We start from the raw sequence: 19,888 nt of genomic DNA on the forward strand, positions 1-19,888 counted from the left end.
CTCCCCTCGCCATACACCAGACTGGTTCATTATGTTTCTATTTACGTCTGGTTGCATTTAGGCAGAGACGTCCGGGAAAAGACTCGCGCGCGGGTTCAACACGTGGATGCTCCATATCCGAGCTTCGATCAGCTGTTTTCCCGGGGCGTCGACGCTTCCAGATTCTGCTACGCTTCGAGTGAAACGAATGCAAGCTTCGACATGGAATAATTTTTAAAGGAACGCGGAGCGTTAGGAATTCTTTGCGATTCCCTCGCAGATGTTGACGCATCCACTGCGTCGATTCAAATATCGGAAAGCCTTTTGTAATTTTTAATTTTTGTATGCCTGGGCGAAATAACTTAGGGAGTCAAACAAAGTGCTGGAACGAAGGTTGTTACTTAAAATGAAGATATTTTTAATGAAAGAAAATTGCACTTTGAGGTAGGTATTTGTATTTTAATAGCAGTGAATGTAGAAATAAGGAAATATAGTGGATATTATTAAATAAATTATCGTGGCAGTATTTCAGTGGTAGTTCTGAAAGCAATAAAGACTACTGAAATATGTACAAAGATGTATGTATCAGTGGCTTTCTATTTTAAGATATCAGTTTACGTATCTACATTGAAAATAACTTGAATATGGAATCTTATTTCGATAATACGAAGTCTGAACCTTCGAAGATCGAAATTGCTATATACGTAGGTACAGAATCAGAAGTATGTCATTCTATGTTGAATATCATATTGCATGACGATAACGTAGATATCGTTATATTTGCTATTTATGTGTAGTACATCGAATCAATACTGTTCATATTTGAAGATATTCCGAGAACAGAATCCGAATCGTTTTAAGACTCTGCTTCAAATAAATTCCTACGAATGGAACAAGGTCATTCAAATAGAATAGCTCAACTCATACAAAATTCAATTCCCTACTTAAACTAATTTAAACTATCCTAAAATACTTCTAATTTCATATAGATGTGTCAAACTTTGAAAAATCTATTTAAATCAAAACGAATAAATACTACCTTCAAAAATTCTTTTCTGCTCCAACTTAGTCGCGTTTACGAACTGTCGATCGAGTAGAGTAGTTGGCAGGAGGGTGCGCATGATTCGCTTAAGCTTGAGGTACGCTTTCAGAACTGGCAAATAACTTTACATAAAATCGACGAGCAGAAGAAGCGATTCAGCCACTCCTTGCGTTTGTAATTTCAAAGCGCCCGTAAAACCGCAATTTACGAGGAAGAGAAACACTTCGATCTCGAGCTCCGTAACGTCTCGATGGTTTTCCATCGAATTTACGCGAAACCGCGAAACGAATCCATCACGACCGATTACCGAAAATCGAAAGGACTTGTTTCGAGTCGAATTTTACTCGAAACAGACGAAGGTCGCGTCCCGTCGTCTTGTCTGCCGCGTGTTGTTTGGTTTCCAAGGCCTCTTCTCCCGATACTCGCGACGATCTCCCTCTTTTCTCGTTCTCTATTATCTTGTAAATGTCCTGATCGTTTCGAATCAGTCGTTTATCCCTTGAGAATTGTTAACGACCTAACTCCGCGGAGATCACGTTCACGTTCTGCGATGACGCCGGTTCTGCGAGTGATTTCTGCGTGACCTAATGCGACTCGTACCATGCGAACAAGCTTTACGCGTTATGACGTGAGTACACTTGGAAATGTTGAACGAACGATTTATAAATTTTAAATGGGAAATTGCTTCGACTTGTTTGAAAGTAGACAAATCTCTTTGATTGTTTAAGAGAATATTTTTAGCCGTTTCCACGCTATCGACACATGTGCACGATTGCTTTTAATTATTATATTTCGCCGACTTGAGAAGTCGAAGAGCATCGCTCGAATAATATACAATAATTGAGAAATTGAAATGATAAATGATTTGTGTAAGATAAAAGAATGAAAAATTATTTTCTTAGCGAAGGAAAATGTAAATTTCACGTGGAGTATGGCAAAAGAGGTTATGCTAATTTAACTTCTAGAATCGTAAGATAAAGATATGATTATAAATGATTGAAAAATATAAATAAATTGACTACTTCGATAGATTCAGTTCCTATATCGGCAGAAATGGCAAGCGCTGAAAGTTAACGTTACATTTTTTATTCTTACTTCTGACGCGAACTAAAAATAAATATAAAACTTACAGAATGAATCGCAAATATCTGCGATAGTCGTTAGGTCAGTAATTTCACAATCAGAGGATTTAAAATTCTAATGGAAAGATTATGAAAGATTAGAGACTTTTGACATTTCTAGGAGGAATCTAGAAGTTCTGCATCCAGCGAAGACGATTCTTGCTTCTTCTCGGAACTCGATCTGTTAAATCCGAGGTAGCATCCAAGATATCCAAGAAAAATCTTAATAAACATAAACAATACGTTTATATAAGTGATTTTTTACAGACGTTCTTATCAAAAGTCGCGGTATCTGCATCATAATATAATAGGAACTAAGAATCATTCACCAAACCATTTCGAAATATCCAGAAGGAATTCTAATCGCTGTTGCTGTTTTGCAACCTACGATCACGTCGAAACAAAATTACGTAAGTGATGTAAGTGGAAATGGGATGCCGTGTATACAATTTCTCGGACATTAACTTATACGTTAATTTATTCTGAATATGTTTCAGTATACGATAAAGTAGCTAAAAGTACCAAGAACAATCGTGCATCGAGTTTTCAATATTTTCCGGATTGTAGTCATCGAAAGAAGCATGAGGTAATTTATTTCTAACGAACTATATCCTGAAATATCGAGGAATTAGCCAATCCGTAGAAAACGACACAGGTTGTTAAAAATAACAAGCAGTGCGACAGAATTGTAACCATATTCACAAGCTTCCATTTACGTCACTCGACATCATGTATCGGGTTTTACCAGTAAAAATATCTAGAATCCGAAAGTGCTCCGAGGTACATTTCGGGCTTTGAACTTTAAAACCGTTTTTTATAACGTATTGCTGGTCCTGTCGTCGTTGAAACTCAGTTTTCGAAAGAATTTTAGGCCACGAATAGGAAATACCATCGGAGTGTACAATAAAAATAACTTGGAAAAAAAGAAATAATTAGTGGAACATATATGCATATAACATAATATATTGCAGTTCGTACTTCCAATTATAGAAGATATAAAACTCAAGATATTTTTATAGAAATTTAATAAGAACAATCACACAGAGAGATATTAAACGTTAAAGACGAAAAGTTCCATTCTTTCATTTACTTTCATCCCTATATTCTCACGACCCAGGTAACCTTTGCCACAGAGAGGTCTTCCAGCGGCAGCAAGGATCTTAGCGCCAAATCTCCTACGAAACTTGGGTAATTATCCAAAAAGTTTGGCGAGTCACGTGCACGTACTTAAATCACGTGTACTTGTAACACGTATCGTTATAACAACGCCTAATGTATTCCCTTGACAGCAGGAGGGGAAAAAGTACGCCGCGAATAATTCGTGCGATCCGTCAACGAAGTAGAAAATGTAAGTAGTTAAATGTAGAAATTTTCAATCTATCTGTGCAATTATCGCGCATTATTTAATTCATTTAATTCGCGCGTTCGAGTTTTGGGGTGACTACGGATTGATCGTTGGAAATCCCACTAAAAAGATATCAAACGTACATGAATTGTTATTAGGCATTACTTTCAATCAATTTTGTTTTACCAAATTTTGGAAATTGATACAATTCACGATAAAAGTATTTTATTACATAAACGCGCATTCACATATCTGCCAATTAACGAATTGTAAAATAAGAACGCAGTAATAGAATATAATTAATAATGAGATTACATCTAATAGAAATTTTTGTGTAGCCGAACGATTGAAATTTCAAATTTCGTAGGAAAATGTATAAAATAACGAAGCTTGAATATTCCGAGCATTTTCAAAACTGGTTTTCTCGATTTTTATAGCAGTCCCATGATTCTGGTCATCCCCAAGGCCCGAAAACCCTGAAACTCGCGTTTCTCGACCCGCTGCCCCCCGATTCCATGTACTTGTTCCTCTTTGCGTTATTCCTCTTCGCCTACTTGTTCCTCGGGAAGGAACGTGATAATACACAGGTGAACAGAAAGGGGACAGCGGCTCGAACAGCGGCCACGCACCCGGATTTCGCGCGGCCAGCATCCTCGCGAAGAGCATCGCTTTAATTCCTGGGCGGTTCGTAGTCGAGCCGAACGAGGATCGATCGGAATCACCGCGACCCGGAAACAGCAAGAGCAGCGTCGTTGTCCTGTATCACGAGAAATCAGTCGCGCCAGCCGCAACAACCCCCGAACCACCCCTCAGAGCCGTTCAGTCGGAACGAACGGTTACGCGCGAACTGAATCCATCGGTTGTCCACAGTGTTCGATCCCCGCGTCACCAGAGGTAATTATGAAGATAATGATCGTGGATATTGCGGCTCTGATATCGAGATGTTAGGATTCTCGATAGTTCGCGATCCGTTTAGGGAATAATTTACTATCAGGTGATAAAGGTTATTGATTTTTCATGTATAGTTTGATGATATTCCGACAAATAGCATAATTAGATAGATAGTAAAGCTTCATTTTTTTTATTATCAGATTGGTTAATGTTATATAAGATTACTTGCCAATACTGATCAGTTGTATTTTATAAATTACAGTTTCTCAGATTTTACGAATGATATTAATTTAATTCTTAATTAGGGTTCAAAATTTTGCTTCGACTAGCTGAATGTTCAAAACAGCGAAAAACGTTATTATTATCGTTAGTTAAATATGATTAAACACACAAATAGAGCTCTAAATATGAAATAATTTCCCCTAGGAAATAAGATTCTCTTAGACCTGCTTCGAAATCTTCTTAGGAATTTATGAACCTCCTAAGTTAATTAAATTTCCGACAATTCCAAGACGTCCACGCGAGCTTAAGTCGAAAGAGGATCAAAGTTCCTCTTCCTGGTATCAAAACAAAATGATCGAATTTTCGAAGAAATCCGAGAAATTTCTCTCTTTTCCCTTCGGACAGGTCGAATCTGGTTGGAAGTCCAGAGCACCGACCTCCCATATATCTAACTGACCGAAGAAAAGCTACTTTGAGACGTCGACGTTTATCGAAGCGGCGAAGACCACTCAACGTGCACATTTATCAGGACAGCCGCGTAGTACAGGCTCGTTCCTTGTCGGAGGATCATCGTGTCGGACCTAAAGAGGTGCAGCTAGCGGAACAGAGATCCGATCTGGTTAAATACACGGTCAAGTCTGCGAAAAATTTGATTAGATCCGAAGGGGACTCCTCCACTCGACAGTACGACGATTCGGATGACCCCGATCAAGATAGAAGAACGAACAAACAGTGGAAACACGATAGAATCTTCGGGGAACGATGTTGTCCCTCTGATAATTCCGTTTCTAAACTAATGGCTCGTTCCAGGTAACGAAATTATATTATACATTGCGACGAGATTTAGTCTTTATGTAAGTAATTTCGACAAAAAGTTATTACATACTTTGATATGATGTTAAGGAAAGGTTATTTCAATAGAATATGATTTTTAATTTTGCAATGTTACGTTCTTTAACTCGTTTTTTTCTGAAATATTGGTTACTACTGTTTCGTGTCTCTGTTTTATACGTAAATTCTTTGATTAAATGACGAGTGAAATGACGGAAATAAAAATAAATATTCGTTAATATAAAGTACAAGTTCTGCTCTACTATTGTATACGGATAATAGTCAACATTCGAAAGCTACCTATAATATGATTAGAGTTGTGAACAGAAATTGATCGTAATATACAGTAAACCTTGATAATAATGTGAAGTGTCCGTAAATCAACGTTTATAATCAAACTTAACATTTGATAGCCCTTGCTATTAGTCTGAACTAATTACTACCTACCACGTTTAACGATCCATAATTACAGCATTTAGTAGCTCTTAACCATTACCTTTAGAGATCATCAATTGTATTCAACGTTAATGGTGTATACATTTGACCAACGTTATGAATTATAGACGTTGATCATAAAAATATACAAAATAGTATCTTGATAAAGATAAAGACATACATAGAAACACTATATTATAACGTCACATAGCAGCAAACAACATTAGACGGAAACACGGAACAAAATTATTGATTTCAAGTTAATATAAATTACATCATCCAAATTAATCAAATAATGAAATGGCGATTAAAAAATTAATCAATTTGCATGAAAGAAGATATATATGAAAGACTAAACGACAAAGAAGAGAAGCTAAAAAAATAAAAGTACATAAAATAAGATTAAAGAAAAATCAAAAGATGCGTTTCGCAGTCCAGGAAAAGACGGCGATTGCAAGCAACGTATAAACGAAGCAGTCGGCCCAAACTTCAGCTATCTAATGCAGCAAATGCATACAAGGCCAAGGGAACGAGGTGACGATCATCGTGTATTTATTGGCGTAAACGGCGGCGACAACTCGAAACGAGTATTTCCATTCCAGGCAACCCCGAGCGGCAACCTGAAGATCGTTCCTAATCAGGTAAATGTCCCAATCGGTTCTTGGATCGATAGATACTCGTCGAACCTTAGGAATGTTGGCCTCAAGGCAGACGCGTAGTCGTTCTAGGTGGTGTTCGAATCGAAGAAGGTCAGTGTGCTGGTTGCTGATCCCAGACATACAAAGGTTAACGTCAAGGCCGAATTGAATACAACCCAAAAAGAGCTTGGTGAACGTATATCCGAGTCTTCCACGCAACCGAGGTCCATCGATCTTCCACTAGGTGTAGTATCGTCATCGACGATCAATCAGTTGCAAGTAGGTTCGGTATTATAACTTTCGTTCGATACAAACTGGTATCAATTGTGGCGTGGTTGTACAGAGTGCAAGCGGCAAAACAAGTGATGCGGTCAATTCCAATACTCTAAATGCCAATTTAGCCGCTTACCGCTTACCGCTTCTCTGTATAATTATGGCCTTAATCGATCGTTTTCACGTACACGTGCGGGTGGATGAGGTTAAATTTTGATTAGGTTTCTTTCGACAAGAGATCAAATACTTTAGAAGCCGGTAATGGCTATTACCGAAAAAAGGTTTAGAGTTTCAAGGCATGACTCGCGAAGTTATAGATGAAAAAGTATTTAATTTTACTCAAATTCTTTTAACTTTCAACCGAAATTTCTGAACGACGTCATTGGCATACTTCCACCAAAATTAAGTTGTAATACAAAAGAAACTTAACAATATCCTTATCACCACCAACTACCTACCATCCATCATAGCTACTTAAAAGTAATGTATCGTTTCTAAACAGAGTCACAAAAAGTTTCCGGTTGTCGAGGACAACTATAAACCAGCAATGCATCCGTTCAAAGGTAAATTCGGCCAAGTGGAGGCGATGGAATACAAGCAACAACAGTCAACGTCGTCTGCGTCTCACGAAATACCAGTGTTGCAAGATGTGCCACTGTCCACGTGAGTTTTATTGGTCGATCAAGCCAAAACCATGCTAGCCACGAAGGTTGTAAAACGAGAATCAGGTCGACGTAACATTACAAGGGAAAACGATACAAAGTTTATTTATTATCGCGAACCGAGACTTTTCCATAAAATTACGTCGTCCCGTATTTTTCTTTCAATCGTAAGGAAAACCAACTCGCCCAACGCGGGGTATATACTCGATGTTTCTCAATAAACTGTTTGATCGTCGTGTAATTTCGAGCAGACTCGGATTTACGAGTGAACAACCAATCGATTGGGATAACATAATTCTCCCGGAGAAGACTGACCTGTATCAGGAGCTAGCCAGGCGTATCACAAATTACAAGTAAGCTTATAGTTGCACCCGATCGATGTAACGAAGTCGAGCATCAACATACGACATGATTACGGGCTAAATTTCATTCGATCGATCTTTCGAGGAACGCTGACTGTATCGTGCGAATCGATCAGGACGAGTTCCATTGCCATCTGCTGGTGCTACAGAGCTACAGTACCTTTTTCGACGAGAAGAATTGCAAGGAGATCGATCTGACCGAGGTAAGTTATTGGACTTTTTATCCTGTAAGTAACGTCACCTCATCTTCCAGCTCTGCTGAGTATCACTGATAACTGCGCGTTGCCCGTGTGAAGGTAACTAAGCCACGTGTTTTTTACTTGAAAAGTTCAATTTGCTAAAAAGCTGGTACTTCTGCTATACAGAAGACACTGTAAGAAACATAAATACGATTGAATTTTTATATTAATTCTTTAACTCAATATTAATTGATCCGCCCAAGAGTCATATTGATCAACTCTAGAAATGTAGAAGCATAGAAATCTGACGATATTATAAACTTTATTTTTTGGAATTTACTTGATATTATTATTATTATTATTACCTATGCTATCTTTTTACAATAAGCAAACTCGAGCTATTTTTAATCGTCTGACTGCATAATGAAATTAATGCATTTGTGAAGTCGATCAGTTTGGCTTGCGAGAGCCACAACACAGCGAAATCCAATCCTTTTACTTCCATTTTCAATTCCGCTCGCCAACCAACGATCCTGTGAGCGACAGAACGATCCGCGTGATTTTTCTTTCCGCGTGCTGTCATTTATTCAGAAAATGGAAGGCACGCGAACGAAAATTCCCCGTAGCTTTCACGAACACTCGACCGTCATCGATCTTCATCCTTTAACGAGGCGCGTTAAACGAGTCGTAACCACGGATCGCGAGACGTTCCTTCGCCCACTGATACCCTTAACGCTGTCGTATCGTTCCACCGTGCAATACGATAGCGTTAAGGGTATCCCATCGGGAATTTATTACCCGACAGAGGCGGAAAACGACGCACGTCCCTTGAGTTTACCCCCGGAAAAAACGACACATTATACATGCTTGCACCGAGCAAGATATATTACGGACTTATCGGTACACAGAACAGTCTAGCGAATTCAGAATAAAGTCCTTTTGTTCGCGCGATCCGATTTTCCGCTTCCCCTTCCATCTCTGGATGTGTATCTGTGGTCCATGTTCGATCGTGCGCCAATCGTCGTTCATCTTCGCCTCGTCGCCTTTGTCCACGTTTTCCCATTCGAACGTCCTCTTATTTCGTTTCTTCTTTAATGATTTTCCCCGATAAATTAGCCGTTTATTGTTCTGTTTGCTTCTACTCGAAATTTGTTCATCTTTCCAGGTATACAACGTCTCGGAGAAAGGACGTTTTATGCAAAATTTTCAGTATAGGGAAGAAATTTTTTACTTTGATTTTATATCTTGATATTTCTAGTATTGAAGAGTTTTAGAAAAATTATGAATCTTTTCAGTATTTAACTATCAGCTGGTGTAGTGCAGGCTAAATTACCCACAGACTAAATATCTCTTTCCATATGGTTTTTATTCTTTTCGTCAGAATACATAGTTATGTGATAAAATTGAGAAATTGGTAAAAGATGAAGTTGGACAGTTTGGCTTCTGAGAGGATCGATTTAATCCTAGATTCCAATCATCTACAACTTTCCGTTATATCACATAAATACCAGAAATCTGTCCTCGATTAACCTGGCCTATATTCTCAAGAACCGACGAAACGTCGTAAGTCAGCGGGATTTAAGCAAGTTGCATTATTCTGCCTTTCGACAGACCGACAACTAGATATTCATAAATTACTACTTTCGCAATTGTTCGTCGACGATAATGACAACCGAATGAATATACGAGGATATGAATCATTGGTGGTGGAAGCGGCGAGATTCAATAAATCTCCCAATGTCGAGACTTCGAGATCGCCAAGTAGGCAACCAGCGAGAACACAAGGGGTTGCTAGCGACCCCAATCTCTCGTGTCAGCATCCTGGCCCCTCGTTTTCAGTTCTCCACCGGTGACTCGGTGGGCTTGAAGCCAACCGACCTTGAACTCTTTTTTTGTCTTCCCCAGCTACGGCTATATTTGACTCTCTTTTAACTTAAGGATGAATAGCAACGCTCGAGTAACAGCATCACCACCTGCCGCCCTTTAATGATTACTGCGAGAGCCTCTGCCATTTCTATCGTCGCGACAGCTTTCTCCTTCGCCACGTGTCAAGGAGACGTGTAATTAAAAATAGAAGGACACACGTGCTTTGTAACAAAATAATCAAGCTTTCCTCTCTGCTGAAAGATCGTTATTCCTGGCGTTTCTTACATAAATTGGCCTCTTGCTCTTTCGCATTCGAATAAAGAAATTTAAAGAAAGGACGATGGAATTACGTATCAGCTAAATTTCGACATTTATACAAAAGTTACACCTTTATACGGGAGGATGATAGGATCACTTTGGAATTATATAGACATTCCGTACATTTTTAGTTTTTTATACCTTTATGCAGAAGTATAAGTAAAGAATGATAAAATTATTTGAAAAGTATAATATTAAGTGTATTTTTGTTCTTTACGGAATATCTAAATTCTTTAAGTAAACGTGTATGCTTTACAGATCTCTGTTCTCTGTAGGACGTTTAGTTTTTTCAAAGTTGATGTATTTAATCTATAAATATAAGAATTGATAAGCATAGAATGATAATGATTTGAAGAAATTTTGTTGCATCTAACAGAGTGACGTATCTTCGAAGGCATTTTCGCTCATTTACGACTGGATGATCAGTCCACAGAACGAGAGCTACAGGCTTTTGCAAAGAGACAACATCCTGGAAGTTTTTACCGCAGCCCAATATCTCGGAATTAAAGGTGAGACTGATAAAAAAATTATTTACCGCTTCTATAAATTTCTAAATTATCACAGCTCTTCGATACAAGCCATAGAAATACAGTGATAATTAAAATTTTACACGAAATATATACGTATGTGAACATAGATTATCAAATTTTGATGTAAAATTCTGATTTCAGTATTCATTAATGTAGGTTTTAGAAATAATTAGAAAATGTACTAAATAAGAATACCGATAAGAGTATAGCACTATAGCGATGAATGATTTCGTTATCGCATAAATCGTATAAACGTTCTTTCATCTTCATCAACGTGGAAGATTCATGAACAACGATCCTGTTTACATCGGTGCTTCCAGCATCCTTCCCCATCTCCATCAATCTTTTAAAACGCGACTGCACGCATAATATATAGCCGATGCTTTCTAGCACAGTTTAAAACTTCGAACTCGCTACCGGAAAAGAATGAAAAGTTTCCAGTGCCACGATAGGCATTTGGAAAAGTCTCAACGGTGCCGACCTCGAGTTTCGTTGAATACGTCACTGTCCAACTTGAAACTTCAATAAACCATATGAGATCTCGGAGAAAATGGTGGTGCATCGTGTCTTCGAGCAAAACACGAGGAACTTTCTCTCTAGGAACTATGTTGCTAAAATTTATATTTTTCACGTTCAGAGAATGTATTCTTGATAGAAAAGATATAACGAGGTCGGAAAGTTAATAAAAAGATACGCGAATTTTGATCACCGAAACAGAAATTTGAGGAAACCTAATGGGATATCTCTTATCGACGCTCGGATCTTTACCACAGACATAAGATGTCAATTTAGAACTATATATATAGCTGTCTTTTTGCAATAATAGCTTCATGTTTACTATTATTGTAATTATAGTGGAGTATAGTTAACGAAGCTATTAGTATAGCTACAGTAGGAGACGATAAATGGTTAACAAAGGTAATAAAAATGACTAGATGAATCAGTATCTTCATTTAATGCTTCAATTTATGACTTTATTATACCTTTTCTATCTAGACTACAATGAACGACGAACTATAAAAAAAAAGAAACATCATAGTGCAATCTTTTTAATTCTCGTGCCTTTCTCGATACTTGACAGAACTGGAAGAACAATGCTGGGCTTTCATAGACAATGACGAATTATTCGCCGAAGACACCGCGTTTTTATTATATCTGGAGGCGAAAAGAGTCGGAAATACCGCAGTCATGGAACTGATGGTGCCGAGAATAATGAAATTCTTTTTGATGCTGGTCAGCACTAAAGATTTCCTCGAGTTATCCGTAGATGAACTGTGCCTTTTATTGAAGTCTAACTATATTTGCGTCAATAGGTAATCGATTGCTGGTGTGTACAGATAAAATAATATACTTTTACTTACTTCTGAATTTTTAAACTCTAGTGAAATGGAAGTTCTTATGTCTGCCGTACGATGGCTGATGCATGATTGGGCGAACAGAAAGCAGTACATGTTGGAAGTTTTGAATTGCGTTCGATTTGGATTGATCGCTCCATGGCAATTGGTAGATGTGAAAAGAAATCCAGAAAACCCAGAATTTATGGAACTAATGTCTTCTCCTGAGGTACAGAAAATGGTCGATGATGGTCTAGCGTAAGATTCAAATTTCTTCTCACTTATAGACGAAGACAAAAAAGAGCCTTTCCGTATTAATTTAAGCCTTTTCAGTTTCGTTATTATAAAATATTGGTACGGTAACCAGACGGAAGATTACTATCACTGGATCGATCTATTAGGGCTTACGGAGCCAACCAATCGAAATTGGGCTGGAGAGGACAAGGTACTTGAACCCTAAGGAGATCGCGATACAGTAACTTTAATCCATGCTACAGTAGCGAATTTTGCCTAAGAGCATCAATTTTAGTGTTTTCGTTCAACGCGCAAAGAAATTCAAAGTTATATTTCTCCTTTCAAGAACTACGTAACATATCGAGAATTTTTGCTTTACCTCGAAGAATATCAGAAAACGAAAATTTCGGAGTTGAAAATGCGAAAGAGCTGTGCAAAACCCAAGATAATCGATTCACCTCACAACGATTACACATTTGCTGCTCCTAAAGCACCGAACAACTATGTTCAAAGCTCAGGTATATTAAATGTCACATTAAAATAAAAAATATATGAAACGAACTTTTTAACGTGGACTTTAACAAAACTAAATCCTTCAGGAGACACCGGTGCTGTTCACAATGGGCCAGCAATGCATTCAAGGCACACGAAACCACTACCTTCAAATTATTTACCATTGGAGATGCCAGAAGGCATGATGATGCCTCCAAAATTTATGAACGAATACTTAAGCAACTTGGAAAGAAGCAAAGGGGTGAGTAACCCTGGGGCGAATCGAAGATCGACGCAGAAATCTCAAGATGGATCGATTCACTAACCACCTCGTTGAAAGAAATCGCAAAATCGTGGCAATGATACTTTTAAATAATTTTAGACTTCATTTTATCAATCGAGAATCAAAGATTCTCCGTGTCATAACTTTGCATAAACAAAAAGCATAATCAATGAAATTTTGATATTATATGTCAAATATTTAGTCAATATATCGTATATCGTATTTATTTATTGAACTTCAACTTATATAAGAAAATATACGTGGATTTCATATGAAGTGCGTAGAATATTTTCACAAATTCACGCGATCTCGAGGTGATTTAGTAAAACAGGTATTGAAAGTAATAAAAGTTGTCGCGGTATAGCTGTGAACATTCAACGGTGAGTCGTTTTGCAATTGAGTATCGAAACAAGAATCTGAGGTCAGATTTGTGTCCGTTTCAAAAGTTGCTCTGCTTACTTTCCAGGGATTATTACGCGGTTATCGTCAAAAGAAATCTCGAGGTAAGCTTACGTGCTTGTAAGTGGAAATGATAAATTTCACTGAAGGAACAAAGTTGAATCACGGAGTAGGGTAAAAATCAGGGAGCTGTAGTCAAAGGTCAGAGTTTATGTCGTTCGAAAATCCGTGCTTTAATTCCGAAACCCTCACCTACAGGGTACCACAAACCATTACACACCACGCTACTCATGGAAACAGCACTTACAGCGTATAAGCTCTTACCTTGAGATTACACAGACCCCGTAACAATTTAGTATTTGTTAATTGAGTCACAACGGCCGCATTTGCATAAACGTTTGGGATCGTAGGTTAAACTGGAGCACGATGATGTGTACTTGCGCTGCTCTTGTTATAAATTTACAATTGTCGAGCAACTACGTGAATCTCGCTTTTGTGATATTTGGAAAATTTCCAGCTGTTAATGTAACATTTTCTTTTTTCTTTTTCAATTTTTGAGGTTGAAAAATGTCCAAGTCTCAAAGTACTGTTACCTCTCTATTTTGAAATTTATTGTTATGCTCGTTTCTTGATAGATGAATTTTGAAACGAAACTGAAAATGAATTTGATCAGTTTAATTTCGAAGGGACTTTATGCATTATTCAATTATCGTTACTCAATCATTGTTACAGATAGAAAAATTGTAGGCACATGATTGTGACTGTTAAATAATTTGAGAACTAAGTATCACTGAATGACCGGCTTGTTAAACGAAACTATTACCATCACTGAATCACGAACAACTACAAAATGATCTATAAAATATTTATGGATCATAGATTACCTAGTTAGGACATCCCTGACCCACATCTGACTCACCGAACAGTGAACGCGTTGAGCTCACAACAATGAAAAATTAGCACAATCTTTGCCATCAATTTAACACGTAACTAGCTAAGATATGCCAACAGTCTGTGCCACTAAGTTTTTAACATATCATTTTATGTTCATCAAAATATCACATCAGTTTAACAACTTCCTCGTTGCTCCAGAAATGAACCAACGAATTCCAAAATAAACTTTATTTACAATTGGGTACTAAAATTTGATTTATGATTCTGTTAAATTGTGTAATAAATTCCTTCGCATTTCGTTATAATACAATTAACATTATGGGTATAATAAAAATATAACGAGTATTGTACTTTGTACGTCTTTTTTTATGATATATGCACTTTCTAATTTCGCATGAATGCATAAAAATTTATATTCTATTAATATGTACAAATACTAACAATCAATTTTTGCACTGAAAGCTCATAGTGTTATTTTTCTTCTCCCATTATTATATCTACATCTATATTACTACATTGTACGTATCATATTCTTATAATGCGCCTCGAAATGTAAGAATGAATGAACCGAAAGATCAACTTATTGCACAATCTAACGTTAACCTGATATTTTACAAAAATTTATATTAAGTTTACTGATTTAGAAAGACGAAAAGAACGTCGCCTTCGATACGAGATTCACCGGTGGCGGAGAATCGCTGAAACTGTCCTGTAGGTTGCCTACAGTAGAAAAATACACGCATGAACACTGTCAACGCGGCGTGAATTCACCGGTAAAGTCCTCGAGGAGAGATCTCGTTCGTGAGAAGAAACTTTCTCGGCTCGACGAGACGTTCCCCCCCTCCCCTTTTTTTCAGGACGCCGATAAATTGGATTACGAGAGCCGGCAGGAGAGGAATGCGACGGATGTTTGCCGGTGCCAGCAGCAGCGCGAGTCGAATTTCATATTTTCCGTAAAGAAGCAGAAGACGAGATGTAAGATACCGAGGGAACCGGAAGAACGTACAGACTCCTGCAAATCCGAGGAGGAGGCCGCCACAACGATACAGGCCGTTTATAGAGGATACAAGGCTCGAAAGAGATTTGACGAAGTTAGTGGATACATTCGGAAACTTTTGGATTTTTGCTGTTGTGAAAATCTGATTGATTCTTTGATTTCGTTGATCTACTTGATTGGAAGAAAGAAATGGTGGAAATACATCCTGCACAACTGAATTAATATTATTAGCAAAATTGTACAATTCACAAATTTCAATTTATTAGTACCAATAGATTCTCTTACACAATTCGAACAAATCTGATAATGAAACAAATGAAATTTCATAAATTACAAATTATCCGATATTTAATGCATAAAAATTTCCAGTCTACTTATGAATTTCCAAACCTTAATGAATATATATTAATAATAACGTATTTTAATTTTCGAATGCACAACAATTTTTCTTTTAAATTAAAGTTAAAGAGAAATAGTCTAAATTGTAAGATTATACATATTCAACGATCCGTGGCGTATTTATTCGAGAGTCGACGAGACTATTTTACAAAGTACAAACACGAGTCGTTTTGTACACGATGTTCCCTTAAACCGCAGATAAGGAAATCAACATCGGGGGAGAAGCAGAATATCAAGAAGATAGCGGAACTTTTGGCCATCCCGATGGACGAAACGCTTCGCGATCCTTCGATGGAGCCCATCAGAATATCAAGCAGTTCAGTAAACCAAATGAGAAATGAGAAGGACGAAACGCCACTTACATTGAAATGCTCACCTAGAAACAGGAACAGGGAACAATCGATCCTTCGAAATCAAAATCAACACTACGTTGAGAATCAAATAAATCAAGTAAAAAATAATATTCCCCTTAAAATGTTTTTACAGAACAAAGAAATTTCATTTAATCGAAGAACTCGTGTTTCAAATTATAGTTCAATATATGTCCATCTTGTTACACGACCGAAGAAAAACGAAAACAAAATATGACTCACCGAGAGACATTAAAGTCTATAAAGACCATAAAATCGCCGATGTTTTTCTCGAACTACGACGAAAAAACCAGTTCCCCATCGGATAACACAGATGTGGACGATTCTTCCTCTCCACGAATCGGTGCAAAATCGACGATGCTGAATCTTGCCGATGTTGTAATCAATGAGAAAAACAACGAAAAAGATTATTCGGAGAATGATAATATTCAACGAGTGAATCCTGCCGCTAGAAACGTTCAAATTCGATCTACGAATTATAAACGACCTCTGTAAGTGCTTTTAAGTACCTGATAACCAGATTGCGGATATTAGATGAATTTAGATATATATCATGGTATCAATAGAAAATGAGTATAAAATTTGCAACTCCGTATTATTTGCAGCCCACAGAGGATAAGCAACAGTATAATAGCTTCGAACGAAGACCGTTACTTTCTCAACAACTCTCTGTTCTTTCCTGACAGAGAGTCGATTCTCGTGTTCGGCGGGGTCGATCCTCACGAGGAATACGGTCTGCCCGGGAACACCGGCAAGGACATATACAGGTTTAAACCTGACCAGAATATTTGGGAATTCGTGGGGGAAATTCCACGAGCGAGACATCATCATTCGGTCGCTTACTTAAGAGGCCGCATTTACGTAGTGGGTGAGTCGAACAGTGACGAAATACAATTGCAAATGCAGTTTATAACGTTGCCAGCCAACGAATTGCATGTTTAAATAAAAAAGAAAAACTGAAAAAAGCAGGACAACACGGATTCTCAGTCCATTTGCAGCATTTAACGAAATACTGTGCTACGGCATAATCTTCTTTACGATTTTGTTTTCGAAATCGCGAAAGAATATTCGTTGTGCCTTCCACTGTGCAATCCTTTTCGTGGGACGGTTTTAAGGATACTAAAAAAGCCAATGAAACATTTTTCACCAGGTGGAGCCGATCCCCTGGAAGACAAACTTCACAGGAAAAGCATTGCGGTTGGGAACGTTTGGAGTTACGATCCAACTACCAGGACTTGGTTCAATGAACCTGGCATGCTGACAGCTAGAAAGGACTTTGGATTGGTGGTCAGCCACGGGAAAATGTACGCGATAGGAGGGCAAGGCAGGAACGGGATGTGAGTTGTTATACAGATGGGGAGAACGTAATTACTTTGCTTCTTTTACGTTTTCTTTCATTTTCCTCGCTGTTTATTTCTACGCTACGCGACGCTAATTGCCACTAATTTAAGTCTTCTTAATTGTCATCGGCATCGCGGTTTAAACGAAACAATTCGATTTACGGTTACGTAATGACGAAATGGAGAAAAGTAAGCGAATCGTTTCACATTCCATAATAAATAACATTAATGTTCGATAATATACAGATTGTCATAGGGCTTAACAAGCCAAATTTTGTCAGTGTATTCTAAAAGTATAATCAAGTGAAAAACGTTGTATAAACTTTGGTCATTTGAGGCTTTATTAAAAAGTTACAATAAAAAATAATGTAAACATAAATCCCTCTATAAGAAGAGAGATTGAGATATATTTTTTTCGTTATAGAGCTTTGAAAACGGTGGAGGCTTTTGATCCATCGGACTCCACATGGAGGGAAGTGCAACCAATGCAGACCGCGAGGGTTGGACCTGCCAGCGTGAAATATCGAGATCTTATCTGGGTCGCTGGCGGAATGACAAAATCGAAAAAAGAGCTATTCTCGAAGGACGTTGAGTGCTATGACCCGATCAAAAATTTGTTAGCTCGATTCCGTCTCTTAGAGTTCCTTCATGCATTCCCTATTTCCCATTACCTGGATTAAACGTTCGATTTATCGCGTGTATACACGGTAAATGCAAGAGAGAGCTCTGTTATCGATGCGATCTTTCAGATGGCTGAAAGCGATACCTTTGAGGTCACCGAGGTGCTTTGCCTCCTTCTACGTGGTGTCCGACTGTCTTTACATGATCGGCGGTGCATCGACTATGGAAAACGTCACTCAGAGCGTCGATTGCATTGACGTGTGGGATGGGAACGATTGCGTTTGGAGGGAACACGCGAACATGTCGATCGCGAGACACGGACATTCTACTGGCTCGATAGGTTGGTTTTTATAGTATCAAAAGACGTGATATATCCTGAGAAACTTCTTCTTTCATAGTAATTATCTTATAGCATTTTTCTATGGTATCTGTCATTGTAAATGCAGTAATATATAATCATAAATAGTAAATTGAGCAATAAGTTTGTACTATTTTCTTACGATATCAAAGAATGTGATGTGTCCTGGGAAATTTCTCTTTCTCCTTCATATAATAATTATTTTATAACAGTTTTCAATAGTATCATATTATAGTGATATATGATTATATTACGGATACAGTAATGTATACTTATAAATATTGGGTCATTGTATAAATTCGTGCCGTATATTTCTTTCTATTATTTCCATTTTTCCAAATACTACTAAACGATTGATTTATAATATTCAAGCAATACTTTCAAGCAATATATAAAAGCAATATTTACATATTATATATAAATAACACAAATATTGCTTATGACTGTTGTATTCCTTTTATGAAACTCAGAAAATACGAGATGTTTGAAAGGAGCATGCACCTCATTTATAATTTTTTTAATATACAAAGATCAAAACGACTATTATTTACTGATCGTCCTTTTGAAATGTATTTTCATATTATATTTGATCGTATAAAATTAGTCATCTTACTCGTTTGTTATTTTGTATTTACAAAAAGCAGAACGAATATATTGGATAACCTAATATATATAGTAACTACAAACCTAATAAGTACCAACTATAATACACGAATACGAAATAACCATTACATAAAATATTATAGTAATTTCTTTAGCGTTTGTATTGAAGATTCTACTGTATCAGATTTCTACGTAACTACGTAATGAAACAACGTATCGTATTTTATAGACTCACTAATTGAAGTCTTCTTCCCTTAGGTGATCAATTGCTGATAATTGGAGGAGTAACTACGGTGTTCATGAAGACCTTGAATAGCGTCGAATGTTATTGTTGCGATATAGGAAAATGGATGAAGGGCGTATCCGCGCTACCGCACCCGGTTTCCGGTCATGGAACCGTGTCTTTACCGCCAGCAAATCTTCTGATAAATCGCTGATAATTGTGACATAAAATACATCGAATTTCCTTATATGCTGCACTTGATAATCAACACATATTAAGTACTTATTCGATCATTAACGAATTTGTATTTAATTACTTTTTAATTATATATCGTACTTTTTACAAATATTGCTTTACAATTTACACGTGTTTATATAATTCTATACTTTTACAATATATATCACAAAAAAAAAAAACAATATCTTACAAATTACCTTCAGTCTAATTACATGGAAGCTTCAATAGAAGTAAGTAGCTTCGGTAGAAGTAAGTAAAATCAAACTCGAGCGGATGAATATTTATTACAATAAAAAATTTCTTATAGGGGTTAAAAGATATTCCATTCAAATTACTTCTTTAGCTTCTAAATTGGCCACCAGATGGCAGTAGCATTCTTCCCATCCGGGAGCCGCCATCTGTCATGGGA

The 19,888-nt window shown here is 37.3% G+C and overlaps 1 protein-coding gene across 1 annotated transcript; it reads left to right on the forward strand.

Annotated features, from left to right (window-relative positions):
* The first annotated feature begins 623 nt into the window (after positions 1 to 623).
* On the forward strand, positions 624 to 19,565 carry LOC122566077. Its single transcript, XM_043722801.1, has 28 exons — positions 624 to 701; positions 2,264 to 2,337; positions 2,410 to 2,552; positions 2,640 to 2,728; positions 3,260 to 3,330; positions 3,432 to 3,490; positions 4,180 to 4,381; positions 5,006 to 5,410; positions 6,300 to 6,507; positions 6,595 to 6,783; positions 7,280 to 7,440; positions 7,691 to 7,792; positions 7,887 to 8,004; positions 10,541 to 10,673; positions 11,776 to 12,007; positions 12,077 to 12,286; positions 12,362 to 12,473; positions 12,609 to 12,780; positions 12,862 to 13,016; positions 14,975 to 15,103; positions 15,188 to 15,421; positions 15,925 to 16,176; positions 16,260 to 16,588; positions 16,703 to 16,965; positions 17,248 to 17,434; positions 17,862 to 18,053; positions 18,187 to 18,398; positions 19,278 to 19,565. Exons 1-28 carry the CDS (start codon positions 624 to 626, stop codon positions 19,454 to 19,456), a joined length of 4,890 nt encoding a protein of 1,629 aa, XP_043578736.1. The 3' UTR covers positions 19,457 to 19,565.
* The last annotated feature ends 323 nt before the right edge of the window (positions 19,566 to 19,888 follow it).

Source organism: Bombus pyrosoma, linkage group LG3, assembly GCF_014825855.1.
Source record: "Bombus pyrosoma isolate SC7728 linkage group LG3, ASM1482585v1, whole genome shotgun sequence".
In the NCBI taxonomy this organism is placed as follows: domain Eukaryota; kingdom Metazoa; phylum Arthropoda; class Insecta; order Hymenoptera; family Apidae; genus Bombus; species Bombus pyrosoma.

What these genes read in the sequence shown, in the direction of transcription:
- LOC122566077 (XM_043722801.1), top strand. Translation starts at nt 624, where the DNA reads ATGGAATCTTATTTCGATAATACGAAGTCTGAACCTTCGAAGATCGAA. An exon ending in CAAGATGTGCCACTGTCCAC is followed by an intron (nt 7,441 to 7,690) that starts GTGAGTTTTATT and finishes AATTTCGAGCAG; the next exon opens with ACTCGGATTTACGAGTGAAC. An exon ending in AGGCGTATCACAAATTACAA is followed by an intron (nt 7,793 to 7,886) that starts GTAAGCTTATAG and finishes CGATCTTTCGAG; the next exon opens with GAACGCTGACTGTATCGTGC.